General features: G+C 38.8%; 1 protein-coding gene across 3 annotated transcripts in view; it reads left to right on the top strand.

The window, feature by feature from the left end:
• The window catches only part of dlgap2b (discs, large (Drosophila) homolog-associated protein 2b), a 55,409-nt gene that overhangs the window by 39,065 nt on the left and 3,366 nt on the right, over positions 1-12,978 (top strand). For all 3 annotated transcript variants that reach the window (XM_029002284.1, XM_029002283.1, XM_029002285.1), the window contains exons 6-10: positions 831-890; positions 7,326-7,678; positions 8,183-8,268; positions 8,776-9,182; positions 11,916-12,007. In XM_029002284.1, coding sequence (XP_028858117.1) covers positions 831-890; positions 7,326-7,678; positions 8,183-8,268; positions 8,776-9,182; positions 11,916-12,007 — 998 coding nt within the window. The remainder of the gene's footprint in view (positions 1-830; positions 891-7,325; positions 7,679-8,182; positions 8,269-8,775; positions 9,183-11,915; positions 12,008-12,978) is intronic.

The raw sequence follows: 12,978 nt of genomic DNA, 5'->3' as shown, positions 1-12,978 counted from the left end.
TCGGCTTGCTTCGTCTAAAGATCCAGCATTGTCAGCTTCCATCTTTTTCTGTTGAAACCTGTGACATGACCAATTAGTGTGTGTCTTATTAATTGCCTGCTAAATTGAACAGTTTGTATATGTGTGCCCTTTCCTGTCTATGATCCTTAAAAAGTATGCAAATCTATTATTCATAACAACCCCTTTAGTGCTGGTTAGAAATGTATAATTGCATTTTATATACAGTGGGTACAGAAAGTATTCAGACCCTCTTAAATTTTTCACTCTTTGTTATATTGCAGCCATTTGCAAAAAAAAAAAGTTATTTTTTCCTCATTAATGTACAGACAGCACCCCATATTGACTGAAAACCCCAGAATTGTTGACATTTTTGAAGATTTATTAACAAAGAAAAACTGAAATATCACATGGTCCTGTCACTCCATGGTCATGAAGTCACTCCTTCGTGTGCTTAGCGGCATTGCCTTCGGCCCAGTCCTGGGCACTCTAGAGAAGGTTTTCGAAATTTTTTCTATCAAAATGTGAAAAAAATGTATCAAATTTTATCAAATGGCTGCAAATTACAAAGAGTGAAAAATTTGAGCGGGTCTGAATACTTTCCATACGCACTGTATATGCATAATATTTTATTTCCGTGTTATGTTTAACTGTATACATTGTATGCATTGTGTAGACTGTTTATTGCTATTATAATATACAAAACCATGCATATGACAGAAATGGCACTAACTTTGAAATGAAATTAGTTGAAGACTGGGGAGGTAAGACCAGTCACTTGATCTGCCTTCATGTTGTGTGTTACATTAACAGAACTCCCCTGCTCTTTGTAGGGATCCAGTTTCGTCTCCCTACTTCATGTGCTGCAGACAGGACTCAACCATCCTCATCAGGTATTAAAATCCAGCTTGTCCTGTCTGGTGTTTGGCTTGCTGTTATTGCAATAACCATTAAAAAATTCCAGTGGTCCCGGGATTACACAGGTAAAGTGTGATCATCTGGATTGGCAGGTAAATATGGAGGATTGGGTTAAATGAAAAATGAGTCCTGGAATGAAAATACAGTAAACAGTGTGTCTGTCACACAGATACTGATGTCTTTTAACTAGTACAGGGGTCAGTAACCTTTTACACTCAAAGTGTCATTTGGACCCAGTTTCCACAAAAGAGAAAACACCGGGAGCCACAAATGTAAAATGAAGATAACACTGAATATATTATTTTTACTTTTAAGATATATATAAAAAAAACAAGCTAGAGTGTTTCTTGTGAAATTTTATTTACGCAAAAGAAAAATATTTCGCTTGCACATGTGCAGATGGGTTGAGGGGTGAATTACTAGCAGGAATATGCGTGTAGAAGCCAATGACATGAGGAATGTTTAATCCCCCAGACAAGTCTAAAAACAACGTAAACAATCAGAAAGAGGGACGGAAACACCACAAACGTTTTAATGATGTCATTTTAATTTTAAAAAAAAGGACAATTCAAGCCTTGACACCAGAAAACAAAGTATACAGGCCATGAAAAAGCACAGGGTAGACTACTGTGAACAGGGCATCTGTCTGGCGTATTTCCCCCCTTTTGCCTTCTCCCTTCTCCCGTCGCAGCAGACCCACGCCCTCTTAAACGGCCTCACTACGATGGGAGCGCAAATCAGAGTCAGGTATGGGAGGAGTTCCGTAAATGACAGGCTCCTCCTACTAAAAAGGAAAATACAAACAAGACAGAGAACGCAGCCAGAAGATCACATGACCACAGGACGTAACACTGACCCAGATACAATTAATGTGAAACTCACAGAGGTGTGGACTCGAGTTACATGACTTGGACTCGAGTCAGACTCGAGTCATTAATTTGATGACTTTAGACTCGACTTGACAAAATGTAAAGAGACTTGCAACTCGACTTGGACTTTAACATCATTGACTCGTGACTTCACTTGGACTTGAGCCTTTTGACTTGAAAAGACTTGCTGTTTCCCAGAAAACCCAAAGATTAAAACGTTCTGTATCTTTCAATGTCTGTGTATATGTGCGTCTGTGCGCGTATTTGCTGTCGGCAAGACATCCAATTAAATTAGATCCACGTTGTTTTGAGCCAACAGCATCCATCCAATCAAATTACAGGACAACCAATGCAGTGGAACTCTCAAATAACGCGCCAGTTAGACAAAATGATACCAAAGATAGTTTCGTTCGGATATAAAAACTACGAGGTGGTCAACAAAAAACGAATAGCAGTATGCAAAACATGCGGGTCGAAGATTACAGACGGAGATGCAACAACTTCTAACTACGTTCGACATTTGAAGTTACACAAAGAACGGTAAGTTCTGAGTGAATGCTAACGCTTATTTGCTAACTTTTCTTTGCTGTGTAGTTAAATCAGTGAGGCTGTAAACTCGCTGTTAACGTCGCAAACTGGTAATCTGTCCACTGCGAGTTCACTCCCTTAATTCGTACACTTATAAAAGTGATTTTTTTTAAACCTGGTAGGATGAGGTACTTATACATAACATTAGTACAGTATCGCACACAGTAGACGGCGGTCAGCAGCAACGTGTATTTTAGCCACCAACAAAGACATACAATACATACATATTAGTGGTGGGCCGTTATCGGCGTTAACGTGCTGTGTGAGACTCTTATCAGGCGATAAAAACGTGCTGCGTTAACGTGAGACTCTTGTCGGGCGATAAAAAATATCGCCGTTAATCTATTCACAAAGTTGGGTTGGGAGCTGGGTCTATATTACGCAAGATATTGTGCCCGAGTTAAATAGTTAGATTTATAAGTATATTTCTTCTTTCTTGTGACTTATGTTCTTATTTTCTAAAGACTTTTATTTTGTTTTTGAGATCCGGTTCTCTTGGACACATGGCGTGAGCTGTGAGAGGTTCGTGGGGTTTGTGTGCAAAAAGTTATTTCTTTCATTTTAATTTATGTACATATTAGGAATATTTTGCATGTGTGTTATTTTGTGAATATTTTTTATGTTCTTTTAATACTGTATATTGTAGAGAGAGGTGCAGAAAGACGCGATGTTCTGACGCAACCTTGCTTTTTGTACAGGAATGCAGTATTGTAAATTGTGAATGCTTTATGTTAATGTTCAGTTCTCTTGGACACATGGCGTTAGTTGAGAGAGAGAGAGAGAGGTGCAGAAAGACGCGATGTTCTGACGCGACCTTGCTTTTTGTACAGAATACACTTTGCACAGAAAATCTCTTGGGTGTCAGCTCATCAAGAAACGAAATCAAAAAGTTACACAACGCAGAAGAAGAACCGCTACACTATGATGACTTTCACCTTGATATTTTAGCGCGGATGTATACCTAGCTGAATTGCACTGTAGGGGGCGAGAATGAGTCTTCGAACTGTGAAATTACCACATCAAACGTGACGTGTAACATGGATGCAGCTATTTAACTGAATAAACAGTTGGTAAACACAAGTACATCTTATTTTCCACTTCCCACGGTTAAGTCTGTTATGTTCATGTATTTGTTACAGGACAGGACAAACTGCTGTGGAACTAATTGAAATGCAATATGTCATGGAAATACAATGTTAGCACTTTTTGTTCAAATAATTACAGTTGCACTTGTTTTTTCAAATGCGTTTATTCTGTAAAGCAGTGGTTTAAAATGAAGAATATTCTTAAAAAATATGAGTTAAATGTTAAAAATGAAGTTAATAGTGCAATGTCAGCACTATTTATTTCTGCAGTTTCAATTGCACTTGTTTTAATAAAACAATAGATTTTAAAAGCATACACGATCGGTGAAAATATATTATTATTGTGCGGTTGAAAAGACTTGAAAGGACTCGAAACTCAAACTGCAGGACTTAGGACTTGACTTGAGACTTATCAGTCTTGACCTTGGACTTGACTCGACACTTGCCTGTCTTGACTTGGCACTTGACTTGGGACTTGAGGGCAAAGACTTGAGACTTACTTGTGACTTGAAAAGCAATGACTTTGTCCCACTTCTGGAAACTCACATATAAAAATGCTAAATATGATTATATGCTGGTGAAATGATTATAGTGGAATATAATGAATATAATGAAAAAAGCACAACAGTAAATGAATAAACCGAAAATGGATATAAATTACTAAAGGATAACATAAAATGAAACATTATTCTCTAACATTATTGCTATATGCATGTACTTGTTGTAATTATATACAATGTAGTAGCTGTTAGCATACTAATAATGAATTTTAGCATTTATAGTAGTTTAATTTATGGAAAACAATAAATGTGATACACAATAAACAATGTAAAAATCATACTAAGATGAAAATATATTATGAAACATAATCATCCAGCAGTAATTATCCAAAGGGAGTCTCTCTTCTACTTGATTTAATAAACGTTGTGGTTTTTTTTTTTTTTTTGGACAGACATTTTAAATATAAATACGAACCGGTTCTTGGCATAATGCTGCACTTTCGAAAATAGTGACAATAGAGACCCTACAATCAATCATTAGTCTAATTATTAACAAATCCCATGTGTGTGAAGGTGAGGTGACCAACAACAAGGTTGAGTTTCTGCTTCACACACGCATACAACCAAGTATTGCAAAAGTAATGAATGAACAAGTAATGATACACAGCAGAAACTGTTTTATTTGTATTTATTATAAAATGTACTGCGAAATTTATGTATATATTACCAAATATAACAATAAATGTATTCACTATTCATGGATTCATTCTTTTTCAAATATTCTTTCCAGCTCTCTCTGCAAAAAAAAAAAAAATTCCCTCAAAAATATACTGATAACACATTGCATTAAAAATGTAGAGCCTCTGCATGAATACTGTAGATCTCAGGTACAGTTTTGTCTGCTGAAAAGAATGTCTGTCATGGGAATTTATAACATCTGCCAGGCACTGAAGCATTTCATTCTCAGAGAATGTCACAAAGCTTTTGGGATATCGTGTGAAGGCTTCTGTATGACAGCTCACAGTGTTCTTGTCCTCTTGTCCCTAGTGTAATAGAAAGTGTATGCATAAATATTACACAAAAAATACATGTGAAATCTTGCATGCTCTTCAATGAAGGGAAGATTCTTCACCACCACCAGGGGCTGTTAAAGGGAAGCAACCATTTTAATGTAAACTGTAGTGAAAAGTTGCGACAAAAGTTTTTTTTTCCTGGGAAGGTTGTACAGGTGATCAGCAACAACGTTGCGTTCGGTACAAAACAGTGTAACGGGAAGTGCAAGCGTGACGTTGGTGTCAGCGAATTGGCGCGTAGTGGTAATCTAGTATAGTAATAGTTCCTGAGAAGCAGGTGTGGGTGTGTTTTTCTGTGACGAGTCGCCGGCCTAATATCGAACTTGAGTTCAGCACCATGCGATTTGCCAGTAAAGCGTACAGTACATAGAACAGTATTCCTGTTTTGTGGTCCCTTTCCACACTGACACAGCAGCATCTGTACACCCATAAATCCGCCCAGTAAGCCCAGTGAATATTGACCTAGCCGCAGCAGATATTATTTTACTTTACTTTAATTTATTTTGCAGACGCTTTTATCCAAAGCAACTTACAGGAGGACGACACCAGCAATTCTTTATATTATAAAGAAAAGATACACACAACAATAGTTTACCCCCACTTTCAGGCAGAACACTTGGAAACTGTTGTGCTCAATCCTTGGCGGAACTTTTTGAGGGTAAATGCGCAGCATTCCTGTCTCATACGTCTGTATGTGCGGTAACAAAGGAGTAAAGTTCAGCGATAGGTCAAAATAGCAAAAAAGTTTTGGTTATTCAAAAAAAATGCAAAACACAAAAAAATTGCGCTGATTGGCTGAATTTGCGATCGCAACATCTCAAATTTCTGGAGGGACTGGTCCATTCCCTTTCAAAGACACGTAAAAAAACATCCACTAACTAAGATCTGAGAAAATGAACAATGTCTCTGAATGTTTGGAAGCGATGCCCCACAGAAATGAAGAGATTTACATTTACAGCATTTATCAGACGCCCTTATCCAGAGCAACTTAAAATCAGTAGTTACTGGGACAGTCCCCCTGGAGCAACTTAGGGTTAAGTGTCTTGTTCAGGGACACAATTGTAGTAAGTGGGATTTGAACCTGGGTCTTTCTTGTTCATAGGCGAGTGTGTTACCCACTAGGCAAATGTGTAAACGATGCAACTATACGTGACTATTCTCCCTCCAGCACCAAATGTTGTATATATCTATATTGCTTAATCTAGAATCAGAAACACAACGTATTTTTAATCAGTAGTTACAGTCCCCCTGGAGACACACAGTGTTACGTGTCTTGCTCAGGGACACCATGGTAGTCTGAAGTGAGGTTTGAACCTGGGACTTTGTGGTCATCTGGTTCACGTGTGAGTGTGTTTTCTGAAACTGCCGATATCATTAAACATACCTCTAAATTTAGGTAGTGAAAATGATTATTTCCCATGTGACACATCACAGCACCCAGTGCACAAAACGAAATGTGTCCTCTGCTTTTAACCATCACCCTTGGTGAGCAGTGGCACCCGGGGAGCAGTGTGTTGGGACGGTGCTTTGCTCAGTGGCACCTCAGTAGCATCTTGGCAGTTCGGCATTCCTTCTGCTTATGGGTCTGTTTCATTACCACCACCCCATAATGTGTTAATGTGTAATGTGTTAATACAAAAATGTAACAGAAACACAAAAACTCAATGTATGAAAAAAAGATTTTATCTTACTTACATCTTCAAGTACATACAACTACAAGTTCTCCAGTATCGTGGATCGCTTTGCAGAATATCCTGTAGAATCGCATATTGCTTCTCTTATGGCATTAAGGCCAATTCAGAATAGCCAGAGGGTTGTAGTGGTGACTTTAACCTCAGCTTTAGGCATGCTGTCTACCAACTTCAGCAAATCGACTACAATGAAAAATATTGGTAATTCATTACATGCGGTGTTAGAATGGGAAAAGATTAGAGAGTTGATAGACAAAGTAGATGCACATGTGACAGAAAGTGAGTTGATGGACAAACCACAGGAAACGCAGAATGTGTATGATAGCACTTCTCACCATACTTCCAGTTCAGTTGAAGGTCTCCCAAAACCCTTCATCAGTCTTTGTGTAACAAGATACTATGAGTATCTGCCGAATTTCAAATAAAATTCCTCAAGAAATTGGCAGTAGGAGAAAATTTGCACTTCAGTCAACACATTAAACAGTTAAATGTTTTGTAGCATGAATAGTGCTTAGCTGGTTCAACAGTTCCATGATTTATCTTGTCTCCTTGTTCCATTGTTCTTTCTCATACCTATCCTCCTCTCGCCTTATCCTCTTTACAGTGGTGACATACACTCCAGGCTACAAGAAGACGCCCCCTCCTGTTCCACCCCGCAGCGTCACCAAACCCATCATCTCAGTGACAGCACAGAGCAGCACGGAATCTGCACAGGACACTTACCACGAGGGTCAGCACCCGAGGGGCGTCCTGTGGGCTCCTGACGGTCGCGCTCTGTACACTTCCTCCGAGAGTTTGGACAGCGCCAGGGCTGTGAGTCTGGCAATGGAAATGGGAGCTGGGAAGCGGCCAGCCTTCACAGGGAGCCACACGTCCGTGCAGACGTGTGACAAGGCTGTGCTGGTCTCCAAGGCAGAAGAGTACCTCAAAACCCCACGTTCCTCTGTTGGAATACAAGTAAGCCTCATTAACATTAACACGTCTCATGAAAATGCACTCGAGTTCGAACCCTACTAGTTTACGTAAAGAGCATGTCATCAAAATAAGAAATCTTTTTGCCAGGGTTTTGCGCTGTCTGTGGCAGGGCACATCGTTAGCACCACATATACACCACATATACACCAATTGTGCAAGTTCTACCACTTAAAAAGGTGAAAGAGGCCTGTAATTTTCATCATAGGTATACCTCAATGAGAGACAAAATGCAAATTATGGGGGAAAATTAGTGTTTGGTCACTGACAAACAAGCAAGATTTCTGACTCTCACAGACTTATAACTTCTTCTGTAAAAGGCTCCTCTGTCCTGCACTCATTATCAGTATGAAAGACACCTGTCCACAACCTCAAACGCTGACTGAATGAAAACTGAGCTGTTTTATTTCATGGAGGCTGCAATGTAATGAATTGGCATTTTATGTGAGAATATAATCCACAATATAATATATTCTGTTTATATATCAGGTTGAAGCACTGACTGACTCAGACCCTGACAGCAGAAGGTTTCCTCTCTTTCACTCTGTTGGAATTCAGGTGGAGGACACCAAACGGTATTCCTTCCAAATCAATGACATTTATTTTTAGGATGCTTTGAGCGCTATTTTAAAACCAGCCCTGCATGCTAAGCACGGGATTTGTTCTCTTGTGTAAGGTCAAAGGTCATCCTATGGATATGCAAGAAAGAACAGCTTGATAGTTACCTGTATCTATTTTTGGAATTACCTGTATCCTTCTGGTGGTGTGCAATTCTTTATGTCACCCAGAACATAGCCATTAATGTGGGAGGAGACAGATGATTGACAGCTCTCATGCATGCTACTTCCTCGTTTGGAATGATTTACACCTGTGCCCGTCAACATGTCACATGCATAATTAAACATGGTTTCTGTCCTCTATTTATTTATGCAAATTCTGAGCACAGTTATGACCTTACACTAGTGAACAAGCCTCACATTTAGTGCTCTTTGAAAGTAGTGCCCTTTATCATATTGTCATTTCTTCAAAGAGTCAAATGTTCTTCATTAATTTACTCCACTGCCACGTGTCACTTGACTAAGGCAAGGAAGGCTGAGGCGATCAAACAGCGTCACCACAGCGGTACAAGCTGACTTGGAGCTGGAGGGCTTCCCATCCTTGGAGGACAAGAGCCTTCAGTATGGCGCCGGCTTTCAGCGGCACTCTGAGCCCAGCACGCCCACCCAGTACAGCGCTCTACGCACTGTCCGCACACAGGGCCTGTTCAGCTACCGGGAAGACTACAGGGTTTCCAGTGGACCACCTAGTCCTCAACCTGAGCCATGGTTGGGCGAGGCCGTTCAGGAAGAGACAGAGACAGGCAGGGTGTCCCCGTTACATCTAGATGGGAACTGGTTCATGCAGCTTCTCCACAACGAGACCAAGCAGTTGGAAGAATGGTGCAAAGAGATGGAGCTTGAGGCTGAGGAACATAATCTGACAGAAGACAGTAAGTGTCAGCATGAGCTCCTAGAATTTTCTCTAAAATAAGAAGATAAAGAAATTGTTGTAGAAATGTTGTGAATAAGAAAAAACATTTCTTTGCCTATTTTCTGTACATAAGCCTCCAGTACCCAAATCAATATTAGTGATTAATATCCAGTTGTACAGCTGTCACACGTTACAATGATAAAGATTACTATGAACATTTATGCCGGTTCGAATCCCGATCCGCTGAGGTGCCACTGAGCGAAGCACCGTCCACACACACTGCTCCCCGAAGGGTGATGGTTAAATACAGAGGACACATTTCGTTGTGTCACCGTGTGCTGTGCTGCAGTTTTTCACAATGACAAGCACTTCACTTTCACTTCCACTGCCAGAGTCATGGGCTGTGAACACAAAATCAAGAGCTAATAGTTTTGAATCTAGGGCTGTTAGCTTTAACAGGTATTGATCCATTTGTGATCCATTCGGAAAGCGTGTTAATGTAAAATGGACCAAGGACACGTCAGCCACAGCCTGCTGACCAGCTGCCCGCCCCTTAAACTGCAAGAGCTGAAGACCCCGAATATGTTTTGGGAGGATGTTGGGACCAACGTACAGAATTAATTGCTGCTGTTTAAAGATGCATCAGATGCATTAACATATTGCCAGTTAATCCAAGACTGTTTCTTTTTTTTAGCCAGTACTGAAAAACATTTACTGCCACACGCTACAGGGATCACAGAAATTGTTATATTAACCCTGTAAGACATAAATATAGAAAAAAATGAGCAAAATTTTTTTTGACCTCTCAGATATTGTTTTAGTAGGCCTCTGAGGTAGGAATTGAAGATTTTTCACATTTTTTATTTTCTAGTAAGTTTTTAGGGAAATGTTGTAATATTGCAACGTTGGGCCTAGTTGTGAGCAGAATTTCTGTATTTGTACTCACTTTGCCTGAACTGGGATACAGAACATTTAAGCATTCATTTGCAGGGTTGTTCACTTATTTAGCTCCATAGCAGTATATAGCATAAGTAATAATCACATAACAATCATATTTTTATGAATAAGCATTTATTAATAAAAACATTTGGAAATAATTATTTGGTCACATTCAGTGGGGTTTGAATGAAGTCTGTGTTTATTTGCAGTGATAGTCCCTAAGACTATCTTAGAAGCACAGACGAAGATTGCACTTGCTACACAGTGTTTGATGTTACTGAAACTCCCCTTGAAAGGAATCATCATTTCATCCACAGAGTTGTTCTTCAGGTACCACCTGCAGGCATCTTTCCCTAAATGAATTTAGCCATGGTCTGAGTTTCCAGAGTTTGTCCTTCTTTTCCATCTCTGACACAGTTAAATTGTTTATAAAGTGTAATGAAGTCAACAGAGATTGGAATCTGTTCTGGGACATCACATCAGAAACAGGGGTGTACCGTGTGTCTGTCTCCCAATACATTCGGACTCAATTTCCTTATTATTGGTGTTTCTCAATCATATCTTCCGTCACAAACTTTTGGAAGTACTCCAGTGGGGTCAGGAGGGAGGTGGCATCATTGGTGATTTCTGAACCAGAAAAATATGTATTAGGACTGATAAACTCATTTTTCAACCAACAAAACCTGTCACGAGGCACTGTGTGTTTTTTTGGTTAGGGCTTGATGTCCACAGCATCATTAGCTTGGCAGTCAATGGGTTGGTGGTTTTCTTTGTCCATTTCACCTACATCCTCATTCTCTAAATCAGTGTTTTCTCAGCATCAGTGTCATCCAAGTCCATTTCAAAATCACTCTCTCCATTTTGGACTGCAGCAATCACATCCTGCACACTGAATATATGACCTTTCTGCATTGGTGGCATTCTGAAACTGAAAAGGTTTGGAAAAATGTAATTAAATATGTGAATAATACATATAGATCTTATATTGTAGCCGATAAACAAAGAATAGACAGGGTAGAGAGCTAAGTATTATCCATCAAAGTATAACCATTTCAATGCAAAAGCTGATCAAAATTCCACTACATTCAAACAATGCTGTCTAATTGGCATATTATAGTCTTATCATACTAAAAGGGACACATGCATCCCCCCCAGAGCACTAACAGGTTCATATTCAAGACCATTCACACCTGTCCCTAAACAATGCAACAGGCTACCACTCTGACCCAATGTTGTAGAATTATAACATAGACATTATAAGCTCTAAATCAAATTTGATCAATGTTTTCTAAAATAACTAAATATGTATATGTTCTAGACATTGTAATAAACACACAAAAAATATTTTAGAGATTTTACTTACTTAATTCTTGACAAATCCAGGCGTGCAAAAACAAGAGATCAGCTCAATGCGAAGTTTGCAAGTAGAATAAGTTCACGGCAAGATGACCAGACCTATAAACACCTTTTCCATCCAATAGCATCATGAGTACAAACAATAGGACCCATTAAATATATAAATGTGGTTTTGAGAAAAACAAAAACATTTGCTAGCCTTTTTTTAGAATTGTTAAAAGTGGGCTTTACAGGGTTAAAGCTACAGTGCCTTGTGCAGTTCAGCATTTTTTACATTTCAATTTCATTTAGGCCACAGTAATCTGAGTAACCTACCATTTTTGTTGCATGATAGATTTAGATGATATTGGTTACAGTATGCTTTCCCTGAATCAATATTCTAAAGCAGGAGCTGGACAATAGAAACATCCCATTAGCCTCGCAGTGCCTGTGATGTTACTGTGGTTTTCTCTTTCAGTTCTAGGAAAAATTCGGAGCGCAGTGGGAAGTGCACAGCTTCTCATGTCACAAAAGTTCCAGCAGTTTTACTGGTTATGTCAGCAAAATCTGGTATGTATCCTAAACATTTCAATACAGTTACTGCACTTGCTGTGTACAAAAAAACTTTTTATTAGTTAATTTCCTCATGTTTTTTTTCTCAGGTTCTCAGCTGTGTAATACAATGAATAACAATTTATTCTATATTCTGAACAGTGTTGGGCACATTACTTTAGAAAGTAATAAGTTACTAGTTACTACTTTCTAAAAGTGTTAGTAACTGAGTTACAGCATTATGAACTACTTGGGAAAGTAGCTTAAAAGGTTCAAATATGTCAAAAATGTGGATGTCGTGGCTCCGCCTCCTCCTTCCTTAGCAGAGCTCATGTTTCAACTTCCAGGATCTTGGCCATTCATTTTGATGAAGCGTGAGATGATGAGAGGAGCTTCATCAAATTTGAATTGCTCATTACTGACGTGGATATAGTTCCATGGCATAATGTGCCTGTGTGTGTGTGTGTGTGTGTGTGTATAAACGCCCATCCATCTCTGCGTCTGGTTGGCAGACCATGAAGTTTAACTCAATATTAGCTAAGCATCATCATTTGAAAATTTAAATTGTGGGACTAATAAAGGATTGTTAATATTATCACTTTTGAAAAGAAAAAAGCTTTGCTGCTCCTGTGACTGGTCAGATGAAAACAGCTTAATTACAGTAATGTGCCGCATATTATTTTCAGTAACGGTTATGCAGTTGTAACCATGGAAATAGTAATTGGTTAGAAAAATTACTTTTAGTTACTAAAATCATTTTCATAAGTAACTTTCCTGATTGTAACTATGCTGGTCCATAAAATTTTGTAGGTCCTTTTATAATCACCCAGGACTCATTTTTTCTCATGCATTTTTCTTAAAATTATTACGCAACATTATGACAGGCACTTTAAATTAACCTTAAAAAATGTGTTTTTTAATATTATAAACATCTAACAACCTTCCTGCAAAAGTCCTCATCTGCTTCTCATATCTCTTAAAGCGTATCA

This window comes from Denticeps clupeoides, chromosome 14 (assembly GCF_900700375.1).
Source record: "Denticeps clupeoides chromosome 14, fDenClu1.1, whole genome shotgun sequence".
Classification (NCBI taxonomy): Eukaryota; Metazoa; Chordata; class Actinopteri; order Clupeiformes; family Denticipitidae; genus Denticeps; species Denticeps clupeoides.
Note: the sequence above shows the minus strand (reverse complement) of the source record. Positions and strands in the feature narration are given on the sequence as shown.